We start from the raw sequence: 19,582 nt of genomic DNA, 5'->3' as shown, positions 1-19,582 counted from the left end.
CCAAAGCACTGATGTTCTTCCCAAAGTGTGATGCTTGGATTTGGCCAGCCGAATTCAGCCTGAGGCCTGAGGGTTAGTGTCACTTCCTCTACACTGCTAACAAAGCCCGAGGATGTCCTTACTCCTTTTCCAACACCCTTCTTAATTTGGCCAATCAGCTCAAAGGATGTGTGGATGTCTTCTGCCTGTTCCTGCAGCCCCGATAAAATGGGGGCTAATCTCTGCGACCTCATGCTGACCCTCCCTCCCTCCACTGGAATTTTCCCCTCAGATTCTGGCCTTTAGCATACCTTCTGTTCCTTCACCACCCTCGCCCTACGTCCCACCTGTCTGGAACAACGTTGCAGAACATTACATTCCTCCACCCCTTTCCCCTTGGGAAGAGAGTTCTTAAAACGTGACTTTTTTAACAAAACCATTTGGTTCATAGAATGCCTACAATACAGAAAGAGGCCATTTGGCCCTTTGATTCTGCTCTGACTCTGCGAAGAGCATCGCACCCAGGCCTATCTCTTCTACCCTATCGCTGCAATCCCGCACTTACCATGGCCAATCCACCAAACCTGCACATCCCTAGGTACTATAAGCAATTTACCATGGCCAATCCACCAAACCCGCACATCCCTAGGCACTATAGACAATTTACCATGGCCAATCCACCAAACCCGCACATCCGTAGGCACTATAGACAATTTACCATGGCCAATCCACCAAACCTGCACATCCCTAGGCACTATAGACAATTTACCATGGCCAATCCACCAAACCCGCACATCCGTAGGTACTATAGACAATTTACCATGGCCAATCCACCAAACCTGCACATCCCTAGGTACTATAGACAATTTACCATGGCCAATCCACCAAACCTGCACATCCCAAGGCACTATAGACAATTTACCATGGCCAATCCACCAAACCTGCACATCCCTAGGCACTATAGACAATTTACCTTGGCCAACCCACCTAGCCTGCACATCCCTAGGTACTATAGACAATTTACCATGGGCAACCCACCTAGCCTGCACATTCCTATTCACTACAGACAATTTACCATGGCCAATCCATCTAGCCTGCATATCCCATGTACTATAGACAATTTACCATGGCCAATCCATCTAGCCTGCACATCCCTAGGTACTGTAGACAATTTACTATGGCCAGTCCACCTAGCCTGCACATCCCTAGGCACTTTAGACAATTTACCATGGCCAATCCTCCAAACCTGCACATCCCTAATCACTATAGACAATTTACCATGGCCAATCCCCCTAGCCTGCACATCCCTACTCAGTACAGACAATTTACCATGGCCAATCCACATAGCCTGCACATCCCTAGGCACTGTAGACAGTTTGCCATGGCCAATCCAGATAGCCTGCATATCCCTAGCCACTATAAACAATTTACCATGGCCAATCCACCAAACCTGCACATCCCTACTCACTATAGACAATTTACCATGACCAGTCTACCTAGCCTGCATATCCCTAGGCACTATAGACAATTTAACATGGCTAATCCACCAAACCTGCATATCCCTACTCACTATAGACAAGTTACCATGACCAGTTCACCTAATTGTATGTCTTTGGCTGCCTCAACCCCTCCTACTGACACCTAGTTACGGCTCAGTGTCGATTTTGTGGTTGGTGATGCCTTTGTGGAGTGTTTTGAGAGTTTCTGTTTCTTTCCCATGTGAAATATGCTCCTCCAGATTTACACCCATTACCCTCTAGCTGCTTTTTCTCACTAGTGTCAGCCCGTGTACATTCTGTGTAGGTTGCCTTTGCTGTCTGTTTGATAACACAGTGCAGATTTCCAGACTGACTCTACGCAGTCTGATTTACACATTGTCTCAGACAGAGTCAAAATGTCCTGACCACTACTTGCTGCAACAAGTTGATTTTTTTTTTCTCCTATAGACAGCACTAAGAGACTTCTGTCATTGTGTTGAACCTATTCTCCTGGAGATGTGGTGGTTAAGGAAGTTTACTGATGTGATATGAAGGAGTGCACAATGTGTATAAAAGATAAAACACAATGTGTATAGAAGAGGTAGAGCAAGTTTGTCTTCAACAAAGGGCACAATAGCCTGAGACACTACTGCCAAGTCTGGCCAGGCCTATTCAGGGAGGCATTGGTGGCGCTGTAGGTGAATAGAGCTCAGGTATTTCAGGAGGAGTTCTGTTGTCTCCACCCATCCCTCCTTGTGCAATCATTTATACATATTGAGACTTGGTCTAACGTCACACGCCAGCCTAGACAATTATAGACATATTCTTTTTTCCTTTGGCTGAGCATTGGCCCCCTCGGCATGACCTACCATCTCCAAAAGCCTGAAGTTCCCAACCCTGTTCACCCAGTAATTCACACGTTCCTATGTTACAACACCGTTGCACAGCTATAGGAAAGCAGGTACTTTATAAATTGCACAACCCTTGACTGTCAGTCAGCCTATTTTCCTGCCTCTGCTACTGTTACTACTGAAAGGTGCAAGGTTTCTGTCAGGCACTTTTTCTTTTGAGTCGTCTACCCGCGAGTCTTGGCGTGGGTTTGTTTGCACCTGTGTCCTGGAAATTAACCTGTACTTGCAGAGGGCAGCCTGGCAATCGCCCCGGTCATCGCCACCCTAGCCTGAGACCCCGTTCCCATTGTTTCCCCAACAGATAGAGGAGCAAGAGTCGACGGATGCGCACAATTTCGTCAGGCCCTGCAGCATCGCAATCCCCACGTGTGAGGAGGGCATATTCAGTCAGGAGCTGGAGACGCCAGAGGTTGAAGAGCGTACCATCTACCCAGTGCACACGGGGAGCACTGGTGAGACGGAGGGGTGAGTCCTGATGCTTATGTGAGACCTGTACCCAAGCATGACCAAGGAGAAAGGGCACCTCGGAGGCTGATGCCTTGGGCAGCACAGTGCATCTGTGGTTAACACTGCTGCCTCACAGCGCCAGGGACCCTGGTTCGATCCCAGCCTCGGGTGACTGTCTGTGTGTAGTTTGTACATTTTCCCCGTGTCTGCGTGGGTTTCCTCCAGGTGCTCTGGTATCCAAAGATGTGCAGGTTAGGTGGATTGGCCGTGCTAAATTGCCCCTGTAGTGCCTGGGGACATGCAGGCTAGGTGGGCTAACCATGGGAAATGCAGGGCTACAGGGATAGGTTGGGATACTCATCAGGGGTTTGGTGTGGACTCGAATGGCTTGCTTCCACCCTGAAGATTGAGGGTGATTGAGGGTGCCTCAACTTGGAACAACAATGCAATATCTAGTGCTAAGTTGTGAAGGCAGCAACTAAACCTTGTTTATGTCTTGGGCAGACTAAAAAAAACAACTCTCTATATTTATATAGCACTTTTTTTATGACCACCAGAATGTTTTACATCCAGTGAAATACTTTCAGAAGTGTGCTCGTTATTATATTGTAAATGCAACAGTCAGTTTCCACATGGGCAAGTTCCCACAGGCAGCAATGTGACAATGACAGGATAGTGTTCCTTTGGTCATATTAGATTGAGGGATTAACAGAGAACACGCCTCCTGTTCTCCAAAACACCGCCACGGGGTCTTTCCTACCCATCTGAGCAGGCAGAGGGAGATCTCGGTTTCACGCCTCATTTTGAAGGATGGCTACTCCTTGGTTTTTATTTTGTGTCTCTCGTCCCTGGAGTGGGATTTGAACACAGAGCCACGTGCGCTACCAAGTGATACACGGCTAGCAGCAAACAGCATCGTTGCCCGGCCACGTCGACATCGCGGGACAGAATCCTGAGGAACCGAGGGCAATGCCCTTTAATGGAGAGGGAGGTGGATTCTGTTGCGTTGGCTGCGGGGGGGCAGATTCGGTTTGCACAGTGATGGTAACAGCTTTCCCCCATGTCTTGCCAGTGAGTACCAGGTGAAGGAGCTGCAGCATGGCACCCAGGAAAAGCCTTACCGCAGCCACGGCGTCCCGGAGAAGCACAGTCCCGACAGCGCCTGCTCCGTGGATTATTCCAGCAGCCACTTCTCCAGCCCCGAACATCCACACGAAGGTGAGAGCCGAGGGTGCATTTCCGGTCCCTTCTCGTTCCTCCCTCTGTGGTTCTGAGATTCATGGCCACGTGTTGGTACTCGCTCATCACTAGTAGATAGATACTGCTGTTGAAACATCGAAACCTAGTTTCTGTGCACAGAGGAAGGCCCATTCAGTCAACTAGTCCATATCAATGTCGCGTGAACCGTTCCTTGCCATTCCTCTATCTCATTCCATTAGCTGAGCCCTCTATTCCTTTCTTCCTGGTGGGCTTATTCAGTTTCCCCTTAAATGCATCTTATGCTGTTCACTAAACAGGAGAATCCCTTTCCTTCCAGTATTACCAGTGAACACTCTCTGTTCCAGAACTGAATAGGTTTCAGCAGCTCCATCTTACTTTTGATTTGATTTTGATTTGTTATTATTACACGTACCTAGGTACAGTGAAAACTTTTGTTTTGTGCATCGTACAGGCAGATCATACCACACAAAGATCACAGGGTGGTTGAACAGGGCGAGGAATACAAAGTTACAGCTGCAAAGTAGGTTCACAAAAGCCACCTCAACGTTAGATTTGAAATTTGAGAGGTCCATTCAGAAATCTAATAATCTTCAGATCTGCAAGTAGATTTAAAAGAACACTGCTAGAAATTTTAACAGACTTAGAATTGAGGTTTAAAAGTGCAGTACGCTGGTAGGAAACGTGAGAATAAGATCTGCTGTAGAGCCACCCGCAAAGAGTTGCGCAGTGTGGACGCCATTTTGAATCACTTGGGGTTCTCCAATCAGGTAAGGAGTGTCCACATAAATCAGTCTGTAATCAGTCAGCAGAGATATTCAATTGGACTTCAAAGCTGGTCCCAGAGCGCTTCGGCAGGTCAGTGTGGACTTGTTGGGCTGAAGGGCCTGTTTCCACACTGTAAGTAATCTAAATCTAAAGTGAAGAGGGACTGTTCTAACCTATTTGCATCCTCAGATGGTTGCACTTATTTGACCTTGATTTTAAAGGTTTCTCAAACCAAAGAGTGTATTGCCCGGGAATTAAGCTGCGTGTGATACTGGTTTGTTGCTGTGGAATTGTTCTAAGAGACGCTGTGCCAGAGGGGACATGGCAGTCGTGGGAGTATTGCTACTCCCACTGGCCTCTTCCAACCTGTCCCTGCTCAGCAGGGGGGCTGCTAATGATTCTCACTTCGCCTGACCCACTTGGAGCTGAGAAGCAGGAGTCATAGAGTCACACAGCACAGAAACAGGCCCTTCAGCCCAACTCAGCCATGCCGACCATATTTCCAAAACCGAACTGGTCCCATTTGCCTGCGTTTGGCCCACATCCTTCTAAACCCTTCCTATTATGTACCCGCCCGGATGTCTTTTAAATGTTGGAATTGTACCAGATCTGGCAGATCGTTCCATACACGAACCACCCTCTGCGTGAAAAAGTTGCCCCTCAGGTCCCTTTTAAATCTTTCCCCTCTCACCTGAAACCTATGAGTATTTGGACTCCCCCACCCTTGGGAAAATACTTTGGCTATTCACCTTATCCATGCCTCGCGTGGTTTTATAAACCAATGTAAGGATGCCCCTCAGCCTCTGATGCTCCAGTCAAAAACTCACAGCCTATCCAGCCTCTCCTTAAAACTCAAACCCTCCAGTCTTGGTAGCATCCTAGTTAATCTTCTTACACCCTTTCCAGTTTATTAATATCCTTCCTATAGCAGGGTGACCAGAATTGTATACAGTACTCCAAATGCGGCCTGACCGATGTTCTGTACAGCTGTGACATGATGTCCCAACTGCTGTACTCAGTGCTCTGAGCAATGAAGGTAAGCGTGCGAAATGCCTTATCCACCACCCTGTCTACCTGCGACTCCACTATCAAGAAACTATGTACCTGCACCCCTAAGTCTCTCTGTTTGTCAACACTCTGCAGTGCCCTACCATTCACTGTATAGGTTCTGCCTTGGTTTGTCTTACCAAGTACTAGGCTTCAGGGTGAAAATATGCCCTCGGGTTGGTGGTGTGGGTCATCACTTCCTGTTGCCGTTGCAGACTCGGAGTGTACAGAGCCGCTGAGTGTGGATGGAATCTTCTCGGACATGGAGGAAGAAGAGGAGGAGCTGAGCAGGAGCTTCCCACGTGACACCGCGGTGCCGAGGACACCAGACCAGGAGCAATTCCTGAAGCAACATTTCGGGACCCTGGCCGATGAGAGTATTGGAGGTAAGGCCATCTCCGCTGTCAGGAGCTGTTGTGAACGTTGTAGATTCCCAACGGGGGGATTGCCAGCTCCCACAGTGCCAGTAGAGGAACCCTGGCCATTGGTGCCATCACCAATTTGTTTGCTGGTACCTCCCGGCATTTGGACTTCCTCTTGGGAAATGTTCCACCCTGCCCTGTAGGGGTCTCTCACGCGCAGAATGATTCCAAACCGTGGCTGGGTTTTGTAAAATTCACTCTGACAGAGGTGAGGTGTCGCTCGAGAATTCCAATTTCTGTTCCAAAATGCACTTGGATAAACAACTACATGCAGCCAAAGAACTCCTGTCTGTCTTCTGAGTATTACCAAGTACACAGTGCTATGATAGCATGTATAATCACTATCCCGATGGAGTATTTAGTAACATACAGCATTTGTTTTGACATGTTAGGTATTTTGAGTAATTTTTACCCCCATTGTATTTTTTGGCTGCAATCTATTCCCTTCTCTTCAGTGCTTTATTTAGTCTCCAGTTACTAGTCATAGAGTCATATAGCACGATTCAACTCGTCCATGCTGACCAGATATCCTAAGTTAATTGAGCCCCTTTTGTCAGCCTTTTTTCCATATCCCTCTAAACCCTTCCTATTCATATACCCATCCAAATGCCTTTTAAATGCTGTAATTGTACCAGCCTCCACCATTTCCTCTGGCAACTCATTCCATACACGCACCACCCTCTGTGTGAAAATGTTGCCCTTCAGGTCCCTTTTATATCTTTCCCCTCTCACCTTAACCCAGAACCTCTAGTTCTGGACTCCCCCACCCCAGGGAAAAAGACCTATTCACCCTATCCAAGGCCCCTGATGATTTTATAAACCTCTATAAGGTCACCCTTATGCCTCTTTCGCTCCAGGGAAAATAGCCCCAACCTCTCCTTATAACACAATCCCTCCAGTCCCCACAACACCCTTTTGTGTACCCTCTCCAGCTTAACAATACCCTTCCTATAACATTTTCATAGAATCCCTACAGTGTGGAAGCAGGTCCTTCAGCCCAACAAGTCCACACTGACCCTCTGAAAAGTAACCCACCCAGACCCATTCCCATATTTTCCCCTGGCTAATGCACCTCACCTACACATCCCTGAACACTATGGGCAATTTAGCGTGGCCAAATTCACCTAATCTCCACATTGCATTGTGGGAGGAAACCCACGCAGACATGGGGAGAACAGTCATCCAAGGCTGGAATTGAACTCAGATCCTTGGCACTGTGAGGCAGCTGTGCTAACCACTGGACCACTATGCTGCCCTATCTTCTGCATGTAAGTTGACAACTTCATCATCAGAGCCAGATCTATGTCCACCTTCCTCTGTCCAGCTACAGTGACACCCTGCACTTTGACCCTTGACTGTCCATTGAGGTTCATCAAAGCACAAAGTAAGGGTGACCTTGTGCTGATTTCTCCAACTCTAGTGACTGCGCCAATTACCATGAAAATAAACAGCCTGAAAATGGTGTACCAGCCTCCACCACTTCCTCTGGCAGCTCATTTCCACACATCCACCACCCTCTCTATAAGGCCACCCCTCAGCCTCCCACACTCCAGGGAAAATACCTCCAGTCTATTCAGCCTCTCCCTCTAGTTCAAGCCCTCCAATCCTTGTAAATCTTTTCTGAACCATTTCAAGTTTAACAACAGCCTTCCTATAGCAAGGGAGACCAGAGTTGAACGCAGTATTCCAAAAGCGGCCTTTCCAATGTCCTGGAAAGCCACATCATCGCCTCCCAGCTCCAATGGACAGTGTTCTAATTAACAAAAGCAAACACCTTCCTCGCTACCCTGTCTACCTGTGACACCACCTTCAAGGGTCTGAGAGTTTAATGTTTATTAGGAATAGCAATTTATTCCAGATGTATCGTAGGCCATTCCAGACGACAGTTAAGATTCAGTCATGCTGGAGTCACATTGTAGGCCACACAGTAAGTTTCCTTCTCTTTACAGAACACTAGCTGGGTTTTTGTTTTGTAATGACAATTGATGATAGTCTCGTAGTCACCATCAAACTGAAGTAATTCCAGCTTTGATTGACTTTTTAAATTTCACCAGCTGCCATGGTGGGGTTTGAACTTGGGTCTTGAACCTGGGTGAAATGTTACTGCTTGGCCTCCATCTATCCTATGCCCCCTCACCCAGCTGTAGCGCAGAAAGCCAGGTGGTGATTGTTGAGGGACAAAATGGGCCCCTCTGGGTGGCTGACAAGGGACGCCGAGAACAGCTCGGAAAGAAAGGTCCTCTTTCCCACCCTAGAAGATTCTAGAGCCTTGTGGTCACTATTGCTGGCACTCGCACCTGCAGCCAGACTGCCTCGTTGCATTGAGCGTCCTGGCCTTGGTTCTGCATTTTTAATAATGTATAAATTACCCCGACAGTGAAATCCGACCACCGACTGGACCACCCGAAGCCTTTGTTTGCAAAAGAGACTGAAGAGCTGCTGAACCCTCGGCTCAGTATTTCAGCGAGATTCCTGTCTCAGTCGCTGGCATCCAGCTTCAGGTCAGTCGAGGGACATCAACTCTGTGCATCTCGAATATCATGTAAATTATTAGTCAAATCAAGTAGCTAATGGCAATCAGTTAAAGAAGCTTGTGACTCTATTAAACAAAAGGGCATATAAGCCTGTACTGCAGTCTGTGCTTGTGTAACAGGGGATGTATTGCAGGAGTGTGTTGCTTGTATTATAGGGAGAGTGTGTGCCTGTATTACAAGGAGGGTGTGCCTGTGTTGCAGGGAGGGTGTGCCTGTGTTGCAGAGAGGGTGTGCCTGTGTTGCAGAGAGGGTGTGCCTGTGTTGCAGGGAGGGTGTGCCTGTATTACAAGGAGGGTGTGCCTGTGTTGCAGGGAGGGTGTGCCTATGTTGAAGGGAGGGTGTGCCTGTGTTGTAGGGAGTGTATTGCAGGGAGGATGTGCCTGTGTTGCAAGGAGGGTGTGCCTGTGTTGCAGGGAGGGTGTGCTTGTATTGCAGAGAGGGTGTGCCTGTGTTGCAGGGAGGGTGTGCCTGTGTTGTAGGGAGGGTGTGCCTGTGTTGTAGGGAGGGTGTGCCTGTGTTGTAGGGAGGGTGTGGCTGTATTGCAGGGAGGGTGTGCCTGTATTGCAGGGAGGATGTGCCTGTGTTGTAGGGAGTGTGTCGCAGGGAGGGTGTGCCTGTATTGCAGGGAGGGTGTGCCTTTGTTGTAGGGAGTGTGTTGCAGGGAGGGTGTGGCTGTATTGCAGGGAGGGTGTGGCTGTATTGCAGGGAGGGTGTGCCTATTTTATAAAGTTGGTGCCTGTGTTACGTGGTGTGCATGACTGTGTTATAGTGATGATGCCAGTGTTACAAGGAGGAACGGGCTTGTGGCATAAGGATTGTGATTGGAAGAAATCCTCATTGAGTGAGAATATTGCTGGGCGTGGTGAGATTGATGAGTGGTTGGGAGAGAGCTGGTGCTGGGAGAGAGTGCGGGTTTGGAGAGGAGGTTATGGATTCTTTGAGAGTCAATGCGAAACACTTCGAATCGTTCTGGCCCAATGCTGAATGTGTGCCACTGGAAAAGCACAGCAGGTCAGGCAGCATCTGAGGAGCAGGAAAATCGATGTTTCGGGCATAAGCCCTTCATCAGGAATGAGGCTGGTGGGTCAGGGCTGAGAGATAAATGGGAGGGGGTGGTTTTAGGGAAGGTAGCTGGGAAAGTGATAGGTGGATGAAGGTGAGGGAGAAAGTGATAGGTGGTGGTGGTGGGGGGGGGTTGTGGGGGGAGGCGAGCTGGAGGCTTGGGATTGGGATAATGTCGGGGGAGGGGAAATGAGGAAGCTGTTGAAATCCACATTTATCTCATTTGGTCCCAAGGCGGAATATGAGGCGTTCTTCCACCAGGTGTTGGGTGGTAATGGTTTGCCGGTGGAGGAGACCCTGGACCTGCATGTCCTTGACAGAGTGGGAGGAGGAGTTGAAGTGTTCAGCCACAGGGAGGGTGGGGTTGGTGGGTGCGGGTGTCCCCGAGATGTTCATTGAAATGATCCGCAAGAAGGCGTCCTGTCCCCCCAATGTAGAGGAGACCACATCGGGTGCAACGGATACAGTAGATGACATTGTTCGAGGTACAGGTAAATTTCTGACGGATGTGGAAGGATCCCTTGGGACCATGGGAGGAGGTGAGGGGAGTGGTGTGGGCACAGGTTTTGCACTTCCTGTGGTGGCAGGGGAAGGTGCCAGGAGTGGGGTGTGGGCTGGTGGGAGGTGTGGACCTGACGAGGGAGTTGTGGAGGGAATGGTCTTTCCGGAACGCTGATAGGGGTGGGGAGGGAAATATATTTCTGGTGGTGGGGTCCGTTTGGAGGTGGCAGAAGTGGATGAGGATGATGCGTTGTATGCGGAGGTTGGTTGCGTTGGGAAGGGTGGGGTTCAAGGGCGGTGGTGCATGAAGTGGAGGAGATGGGCTGGAGGGCACCTCAACCACATGGGAAAGGATTAAAAAAAAGTTTTAAAAAGTACCGGGTATCCTGTTCAGATCCAGACTGGGTTGGCCTGAATGTGGTCCACGGGGGATATGAGGAAGGAGATGTGGCTGTGGTAGTGAGTCTGCTTTAGGACATGGCTGGAGAGATTCAGCCACTTCAACTCCCCTTCATTCCCCTCCCCCCCCAGCATTATCCTCATCCCAAGGTTCCAACCCATCACTGCCCTCCGAACCTATCCATGACTGACTCCTCTGACCTATCACCTTTCTCTCTCGCCTTCATTGCTTTCTCAGCTACCTTCACCCACACCCCACTCCCTCCCATTTATTTCTCAGCCCTGACCCAAGAGCCTCATTCCTGATGAAGGGCTTCAGTCCGAAACATCGATTCTCCTGTTCCTGGGATGCTGCCTGACCCGATGTGCTTTTCCACCACCGCACTCTCAACTTTGATCTCCAGCATCTGCAGTCCTCACTTTCTCCTAATGTTGAATGGCCTCCTTCTGTGCTAACTCTGGCACAACAAGCAGTTGACATGGAAAAGGAGGGACTGATGATGAGATAAATCATTCGTTAAAAGCTTGTCTGTAGCTCTGAACTGAAAATACTCAGGTACAATCCAGACTACAATCACTGAGCCAGGCCAAAGTTATTCCCAAGATTTCATTTGTTTACAGAAGTATTTTCCTGAACTTTTCCACTAAAATGCATTTCTCTCATTCTTTCATTCTCTATCTTGCTGTCTCTCTGTTTCTGCCCTCACCCCTACACTCGCTCTCTTTTTTTTCTCTCTCTCTCTCACACACACACACACACACACACACACACACACATATTCTCTCTCTCACACTCTCTCTCTGTCTCTGTCTCACACACTGTCCCTCACATTCTCTCTCCTCTCTCTCTCGCATTCTCTTTTCTCTCTCTCTTCTCACTCACATTCTTCTCTCTCTTGGATTCTCTTTCTCTTATATTCCCTATCTGTGTCCTGCACACTCATTCTCTCTGTCTCTGTCTCTGTCCCTCTCTCTCTCTCTTCCTGCCTCACATTTTCTCTCTTGCACTCTCTCTTCTGTGAATAATGTTATCTACAAGTCAGAAACCCACATTATTGAATCATAAGCCCTTGAGTCTGTTCCACCATTTAATAAGATCATGGTCGATCTGTGGCCTAACTTCATTTATCTGCCTTTGACTCATACCCCTTAATATCTTTGCTTAACAAAAATTGATCTACTGCAAATTTAAAATTAATAATTGATCCAGCATTCACAGCCGTTTGTGGAAGGAAGTTCCAATACTCTACCACCTTTTGTGTAGAAAAGTTCTTGCTAACATCTCTCCTGAAGGATCTGGCCCTAATTCTCAGTCTATACTGTTCTTGCCTGCCTTTTCCTGTCAATGTGTTGAAGACTTCAATCAGGTCACAATCCATGTTTGAGAATGGTAGATTTATATCGAAAAGAAAGTGGTAAAGGAGTATGAGTGTGTGTGTCACTATGTGTGAGTCTGTGTGTGAGAGTCTGTGTGTATGTGTGTGTGTGTCACTGTATGTGTGTGTCTGTGTGAGTGTGTCACTGTGTGTGTGTGTGTGTATGTATGTGTGTGTAAAACAGCGAGTGTGTCTCTGGCCCCACCTGTTGCGATAAACCCTTTGCCAGGTCTCAGTTTCAGCTGAACACAGGCCGAAGGAAGGTTCCAGTTTACGATTACAGATTGACCACCTCATTTCGTCCTTGTGTTGAAACTATGTGGCAAAAGTCACGTTGTTATCAGAGTACAAGGTCTCAAAACGTTTGCCGAAAATGGGCTTCCTTCCAATATCCTTCCTGATAACAAAGAAATGAAAAGCAGGAGTAGGCCATTCAGCCCTTCAGGTCTAATCTGCTGTTCAATATGATCATGGCTGATTCTCAGTCTCAATGCTATATTCCCATCTTTTCCACACCCCCCTTGATGTATCATGTATCAATCTCTTCTCCTGACCATACTGAATGACCTGACCTACATAGCCTTCTGTAGTAGATGGGTTCACTACTCTTTGAAGTGTTTCCTCATCTCAGTCCTTTGCATCGCACTTCATATTCAGATATTGTGGCCCTTGATTCTACACTCCCCAACCAGGGAAATCATCCTCCTGGCATCTAGTTTGTTCAGTCCTGTTAGAATTTTATATATTGCAATCAGATCCCCTCTTATCCTTCTAAACTTCATTGAATACAGGTCCAGTCAAATCAATCTCGCCCCCTCAGACAGTATTGTGATCTCCGGTATCAGCCTCGTGAACCTGCAATGTGCTGCCTCGATGCCAATATATCCTTTCTTAGGCAGGGATACCAAAACTGCACACAATACTCCAGGCGCGGTCTCACCAAGGCATTACATAACTACACTAAAACATTCCCATTTCTGAACTCAAAACCTTTTACAATGAAGGCTGGTATTGCCATGTACTCTCCCAATTCCTTGCTGCACCAACTTGTTTACTTCCATGGGAGTGCTGTAAAAGGACACCGGGATCTTTTTGTACATCCATACTGGCCGATTTGTCACCGTTTAAATAATACATTTCTGTTTCTCGCGCTGAAGGCGTACCTTTATCTGCATCATTCTGCATCTGTGATGTGTCGTGTCCCCAAACTCAACTTGCCTCGGCCACCCTGTTATCATTGGAAATGTTGCACTTGGTTCCCTTAACCAAGTCATTGGTGTTTGTTGGGAAAAGCTGGGGCCCAAGCATTGATTCCTGTGGTACACCACTGGTCACCCAGAAAAGGACCAATTTTTTTTTAATTCATGGGATGGGGATGTCCCTGGCTAAGCAAGCATTTATTGCCCATCCCTAATTGCTGAGGGAAGTTAAGAGTCAACCACATAGGTGTGGACCTGGAGTCACATGTAGGCCAGGTCAGGACGGCACTTTGCTTCCCTAAAGAACGTTAGTGAGCCAGATGGGGTTTTGGGACAATTGATAATGGATTCATGGTCATCATTTGACTCTTATTATATTCAAATTCTACAGTGGGCGGCACGGTGGCACAGTGGTTAGCACTGCTGCCTCACAGCGCCAGAGACCCGGGTTCAGTTCCCGCCTCAGGCGACAGACTGTGTGGAGTTTGCACATTCTCCCTGTGTCTGTGTGGGTTTCCTCCGGGTGCTCCCGTTTCCTCCCACAGTCCAAAGATGTGTGGGTCTGGTGAATTGGCCATGCTAAATTGCCCCTAGTGTTAGGTGAAGGGGTAAATGTAGGGGTATGGGTGGGTTGCGCTTCGGCGGGTCGGTGTGGGCTTGTTGGGCCGAAGGGCCTGTTTCCACACTGTAAGTAATCTAATCTAATCTAATCAACTGCCAAAGCAGGCTTCGAACTCAGTCCCCAGGATATCACTTGGGTTGCTGGATTAACAGTCACCAGGACGTCGTCTTCCCTGTATCCCCACTATTTGTTTCCGGTTTGTCCATGCCGATATATTAATCCCAATTCTATTTCCTTTTATTTTGCCCACTAGCCTCTTACTGTCAGGTACCAAAAGCCTTCTTGAGCTGTATCCACACGTTCTCCCTTATCTATTCTACTAGCTATGTCCTCAAAGAAAAAACTCCAGTAAGGTTAGTTAAGCATGATTTCCCTTTCATGAACTCATGCTGATTTTGTCTATTCCCATTAAATGCTTTCCAAATGTTCTGTTTACACTTATTTTATTATGGATTTTCCCTAGTCCTAATGCTAGGCTAGCCGGTCGGTAATTCTGTTTTGTCCTCTCCCTCTCCTTTTAAATAGTGAGGTTACGTTTACCACCCTCCAATCTGCAAAGCCTGCTCCAGCATCTTTAGAATTTAGAAAGTTGACCAATGAATTCAGTATTTCGAGGGCCACGGCCTTTGGTACTTTGGGGTGTAGATTATCAGCCTTTATTCCCATTAGTTTCCCCAACACCATTTTGCTTTACCATAGTGTTGGTATTCAAACTGTTGACTGTTTGCAGGAACTCTCCAGATATTAGTTCCAAGGCCATCCAGCAGAGTGAGCTCAGATCCAACCAAGTTACATTCCCAGGCTCAAACTTAGGACAACAAGGAGGAGAGGTCTTCAAAGTGAAGACTGAAGACAAGAGAGAACTTCAGAAGCAAGAAGATTTGAAAATTGACAGGAATGATGATCAGAAACCAGCAGACGATGTAAGGCCCTGCTTCATTTTGAATTTTCCCAATACTTTTTGTTCATACATATTATGGCGGCACGGTGGCTCAGTGGTTAGTGCTGCTGCCTCACAGCACCAAGGACTCAGGTTTGATTCCAGTCTCGGGCTGAGTGGAGTTTGCACATTCTCCCTGTGTCTGGGTGGGTTTCCTTCCGTTTCTACCCACAGTCCAAAGGTGTGCAGGTCGGGTGAACTGGCAATGCCAAATTGCCCATAGTGTTCAGGAATGTGTGGGTTAGTCAGAGGTAAATACAGGGTAGGGGAATGGGTCTGGGTGGGTTACTCTTCAGAGGGTTGGTTTGGACTTGTTGGGCTGAAGGGTCTGTTTCCACACTGTAGGGATTCTATGATTATAGTTTCCCAGATGTGCATCAATTCTGCTCTGGAGACAAGGACTTGGAGAAGGTGCAGAGGAATTCACTTGAATGGGTGTCAGGACTGAAGGTCTTTAGTTATTCTGAGAGACTGAAAGCGCAGAGATTGTTCAGCTTCAAGAAGAGAGGGTTAAAAGCAGATTTGAGCCTGGTGTGGAAAAGTCTGAAGGCGTACTTGGGGTAACTGCTTCCTGGGATTTATGGTGATTGGCCAAGTTGATGTGAGGAAAATTTAATTTGCAAAGCGCAAGTTTTGATTTGGAATGCATTTCCTGAAAGTGTGGCAGAGGCAGTTTCAATAGTAGCAACTTGCAAAAGGAAATTGGATCAATTTTTGAAGGGGAATGTTTAGTAGCTCATGGGGAGAGAGCAGGAGCGTGGGACAGATTAGTTAACTTCTTCAGAGAGCCAGCAAGGGAAAGGAGTGACCTCCTTCTGTGTTCTGTGGCTTTGTTCTCAGCTATGTTGGATTAATCTCTGATGTGGGGAATTGTTCACAGAAGAAAACATATGTCACTTCAATTGGAGTCATAGAGATGAACAGCATGGAAACAGACCCTTTAATCCGACTTGTCCAGATGTTCAACATTAATCTGGTCCCATTTGCCAGCATTTGGCCCATATCCCTCCAAACCCTCCCTATTCAAATACCCATCCAGATGCCTTTTAAATATTGCAATTGTACCAATCTCCATCACTTCCTCTGGCAGCTCATTCCATACACGTACCACCCTCTGCGTGAAAACGTTGCCCCTTAGGTCTCTTTCAAACCTTTCCCCTCTCACCCTAAACCTATGCCATCAGGTTTTGGACTCTCCCACCTGAAGGAAAGTAATCTTGCCTATTTACCCTATCCATGCCCCTCATGATTTTATAAACCTCTATGAGGTCACCTCCTCAGCCTCCGAAGCTCCAGGGAAAACAGCCCCAGACTATTCAGCCTTTACCTCAACCTTTCAAGTTTCACAACATCTTTCCTATAACGGGGAGACCAGAATTGAATGCAGTATTCCAAAAGAGGATGAAAATGATGGGTTTACAGATCAGTGCCTCCAGGCAGAGATGCCTCCCGTGGGTCCTACCCCTTCCAGCAGTGAGTTATAGACCACCCACAGTGTGGTACAAAAGAGGAGGATATTGGTGAGTCAATCTAGTGTAGGTATTGTCAGCAAAGTCACCTTTACTGGAGGCACTGGCAGTGTTGGTCCAGTGGTGATGTTGGGTCTGAGATACATCCATGGAAACACTGATGATGTAATTCTTCATGATAGATGTTGAGCTACTTCTTTTGGAGGTATTAGTAACAAGTATCATACTGGAGCTGGATTTCTACACTGAGGCCTTACTGACTAGCCTCTCTGACTGGAAGGACCAGCCTAATGGCAGTTTTCAAATAGGTTCAAATAATGGGGCAGCGTACCAGACTTTGCCCTTTACCTAAAACTAGTTCCTTATAGAATTAATTTATTCCATTGTGTTTTTCTGCAGCTCGCACCAAACTTCGGTTCAGCGTTGAATTCCGTCCCCGGAAGAACTCCGGTGAAAGCCCCATTCCGAACAGATTCCGGAGCTGTTCCTGACAAGTCGGTATCTGTCCGAGCGATGTACAGCCAGAGGAAGCGGAACCTGGCTCTGGAAACCCGGAAGGTGTTCACTGGGGGATCAGTGAAGGTGCAGTCGGTGTCTGCACACCCAAGTCCAGCTGTGTCACCGAATGCGACCATGAGAAAATCCCAGTCTGTCCACGACCTCATTCATGAAGGTAAGGAGCAGGGAGGCAGTGGGACATCTTTACCTCAAGGGAATTCTGACCAGAGAAAAACATATAACTGGCATTTATACAGTGCCTTTCACAACCTCAGAGCATTTGAACTGTTTTGGATTGTTTTTTTTCTTGATTTGAGCCCTCCAAAGTTAAAATACCTGCAAAAAAAAACTCTTTGATGTCAACTACCTCAAGAAATAGGCGACACGGTGGCACAGTGGTTAGCACTGCTGCCTCACAGCGCCAGAGACCCGGGTTCAATTCCCGCCTCAGGCGACTGACTGTGTGGAGTTTGCACGTTCTCCCCGTGTCTGCGTGGGTTTCCTCCGGGTGCTCCGGTTTCCTCCCACAGTCCAAAGATGTGCGGGTCAGGTGAATTGGCCATGCTAAATTGTCCGTAGTGTTAGGTAAAGGAGTAAATGTAGGGGAATGGGTGGGTTGCGCTTCGGCGGGTCGGTGTGGACTTGTTGGGCCGAAGGGCCTGTTTCCACACTGTAAGTAATCTAATTTCCCTCCTAAAAAAAAACGAGCTATGACCAAAGTGTGAAAGGGACAAAAAGCTATTTACAATTTCTGTTCTCAACATGTTAGCTAATGAAAATGAATCTAATCCTATAAGTCCAGGAACATGGTGTTGAAGATATGCTGTAATGAGTTGACCAAGGTTTGAAGTCTCAGTTATAGGAACAGAAAGTGCTGGAGAAGCTCAGCAGATCTCACAGCATCAGAGGAGAGAGAAACAGAGTTCACGTTCTGACGTCAATATCACTGCTTTGAGGTCTGAAAAAGAGCCACATTGAAAATGTGAATGGACTAACTCCACAGAGACTGGTATCCATCACCAGGTCACCTTTTATTTACATGTGCATAATATATGACACTGACCCTGCCAGCTCAGAGCCTGCTCTCAGAGTGAACAGAACCCCTGACCTTCATGTTTGTGTGTGTCAGCCAGGGCTCCCTAATTGGACCAGGTTAGCAGCCCCAATCAGGGAACTCATATTCTATGCCATCCACCTACTGACATTGTTTCAATCGCTACAGTTAACACTATTTCTCTTCCAATCGATATTGCTTGACCTCTTTGGTTTCTCAGGTGCATGTTGCCTTTATTTAAACTCTCCAGCCTCAGCAGTATTTTGTCTGTTTTTCCAGAGTCATATACAGCATGGAAACAGACCATTTGGCCTAACCCATCCATGCCGACCAGATATCCCAACCCAATCTAGTCCCACCTGCCAGTACCCAGCCCATATCCCTCCAAACCCTTCCTATTCATATACCCATCCAAATTCCTCTTAAATGTTGCAATTGTACCTTCCATCTTTTTCCAATGTTTCCAATCTATGGGCATAACCTCATCTTCCTCATCCTTTAAGTCATCCAGCTTTCCAGTGACCTTCCTTGCTCTACACTTCTGCAGTCACTAACTCCTTCTGGTAAATATTTGACTCTGTTACCCACTTTTGTTCATGTGGGACAAATGGCCTCAGATTGATCATCAGAACTGGGAGCGGCAAGGTGGCTCAGTGGTTCGCACTGCTGCCTCACAGCGCCAGGGACCTGGGTTCAATTCCAGCCTTGGGTGACTGTCTGTGTGGAGTTTGCACAAACTCCCTGTGTCTGCGTGGGTTTTCTCCAAGTGCCCTTGTTTCTGCCCATCAGAACTGGACTGTCTATCATCCGTCTAACTGTCCATTGTGGCTGTTTGATCTTCAGAGCTGTGAACATTTGGATATGAGAGGTAACTAACTCCTCACTATTATCTGCAAATTTCTAATCCATACCAGGAAATCTTGAAGCGTGTACCCGAACAATCTGATTCCCGTGCACAATTATTATTTTCCGTCCTGACCGGTAACCTAGCCCAATTGTTCCATTCTTTAAGCCCCTTCTCTTAAACCACATGCATGCAGTACATTTAAATGCTCTGAAAAACGTAGAACTAATTGTAGCTCCAAGTTGGAGGCTAATTAATTTACGAATAGTTCTTTATGATTTCTGCCAAAAATTAACTGCAGTCAATTATATTCTCCCACTGTCTGCATCAAGCTCTTAACATGTGCAGCGCGGATGAGAATTTACAGCTTGGCTGATATGCCAAAAAAACGTTGAACTATTTTTGTCTGTTACTTCATGGTTCCTTTCACAGACCTCACTGCTCAAAGGGCTTTCGGCTGCTGGGTTCATAAGTTTTGCTCACATTCACTCACATACGCACATCTCTAAATCCATCGTTAGAAAATTCACCAACCCCACCCCACGTTATCTGTGAGAAATATTACCAATGTTCCAAGCCAGTCCACTTTTCCATTACCTTTTCCACCATTTTCTTTCAATCTTTTGTCGACTGACAAAATATGTTTGCCAAATCCACAAAATATAAAATAAAATTGCTTATTTCTTAGTGCCATATCTTTAAATCTATGGCTACCAATTTATTGAAGTCTCTCGCCTAGGACAGACTTACTTGAAGCTGTGATGTGATTTTTTTTTAACCGATCTCACATCTATCATATCTCTTATCGTATTTC

At 47.1% G+C, this 19,582-nt stretch overlaps 1 protein-coding gene across 1 annotated transcript in view; it reads left to right on the top strand.

Annotated features, from left to right (window-relative positions):
- Window positions 1–19,582, top strand: part of mapkbp1 (mitogen-activated protein kinase binding protein 1) — a 197,400-nt gene that overhangs the window by 166,872 nt on the left and 10,946 nt on the right. The window contains exons 23-28 of the mRNA XM_060828797.1: window positions 2,670–2,833; window positions 3,888–4,033; window positions 6,064–6,234; window positions 8,648–8,771; window positions 14,694–14,886; window positions 16,772–17,045. Of these exons, the coding sequence (XP_060684780.1) occupies window positions 2,670–2,833; window positions 3,888–4,033; window positions 6,064–6,234; window positions 8,648–8,771; window positions 14,694–14,886; window positions 16,772–17,045 (1,072 nt within the window). The remainder of the gene's footprint in view (window positions 1–2,669; window positions 2,834–3,887; window positions 4,034–6,063; window positions 6,235–8,647; window positions 8,772–14,693; window positions 14,887–16,771; window positions 17,046–19,582) is intronic.

This window comes from Hemiscyllium ocellatum, chromosome 8 (assembly GCF_020745735.1).
Source record: "Hemiscyllium ocellatum isolate sHemOce1 chromosome 8, sHemOce1.pat.X.cur, whole genome shotgun sequence".
Lineage (NCBI taxonomy): Eukaryota > Metazoa > Chordata > Chondrichthyes > Orectolobiformes > Hemiscylliidae > Hemiscyllium > Hemiscyllium ocellatum.
Note: the sequence above shows the minus strand (reverse complement) of the source record. Positions and strands in the feature narration are given on the sequence as shown.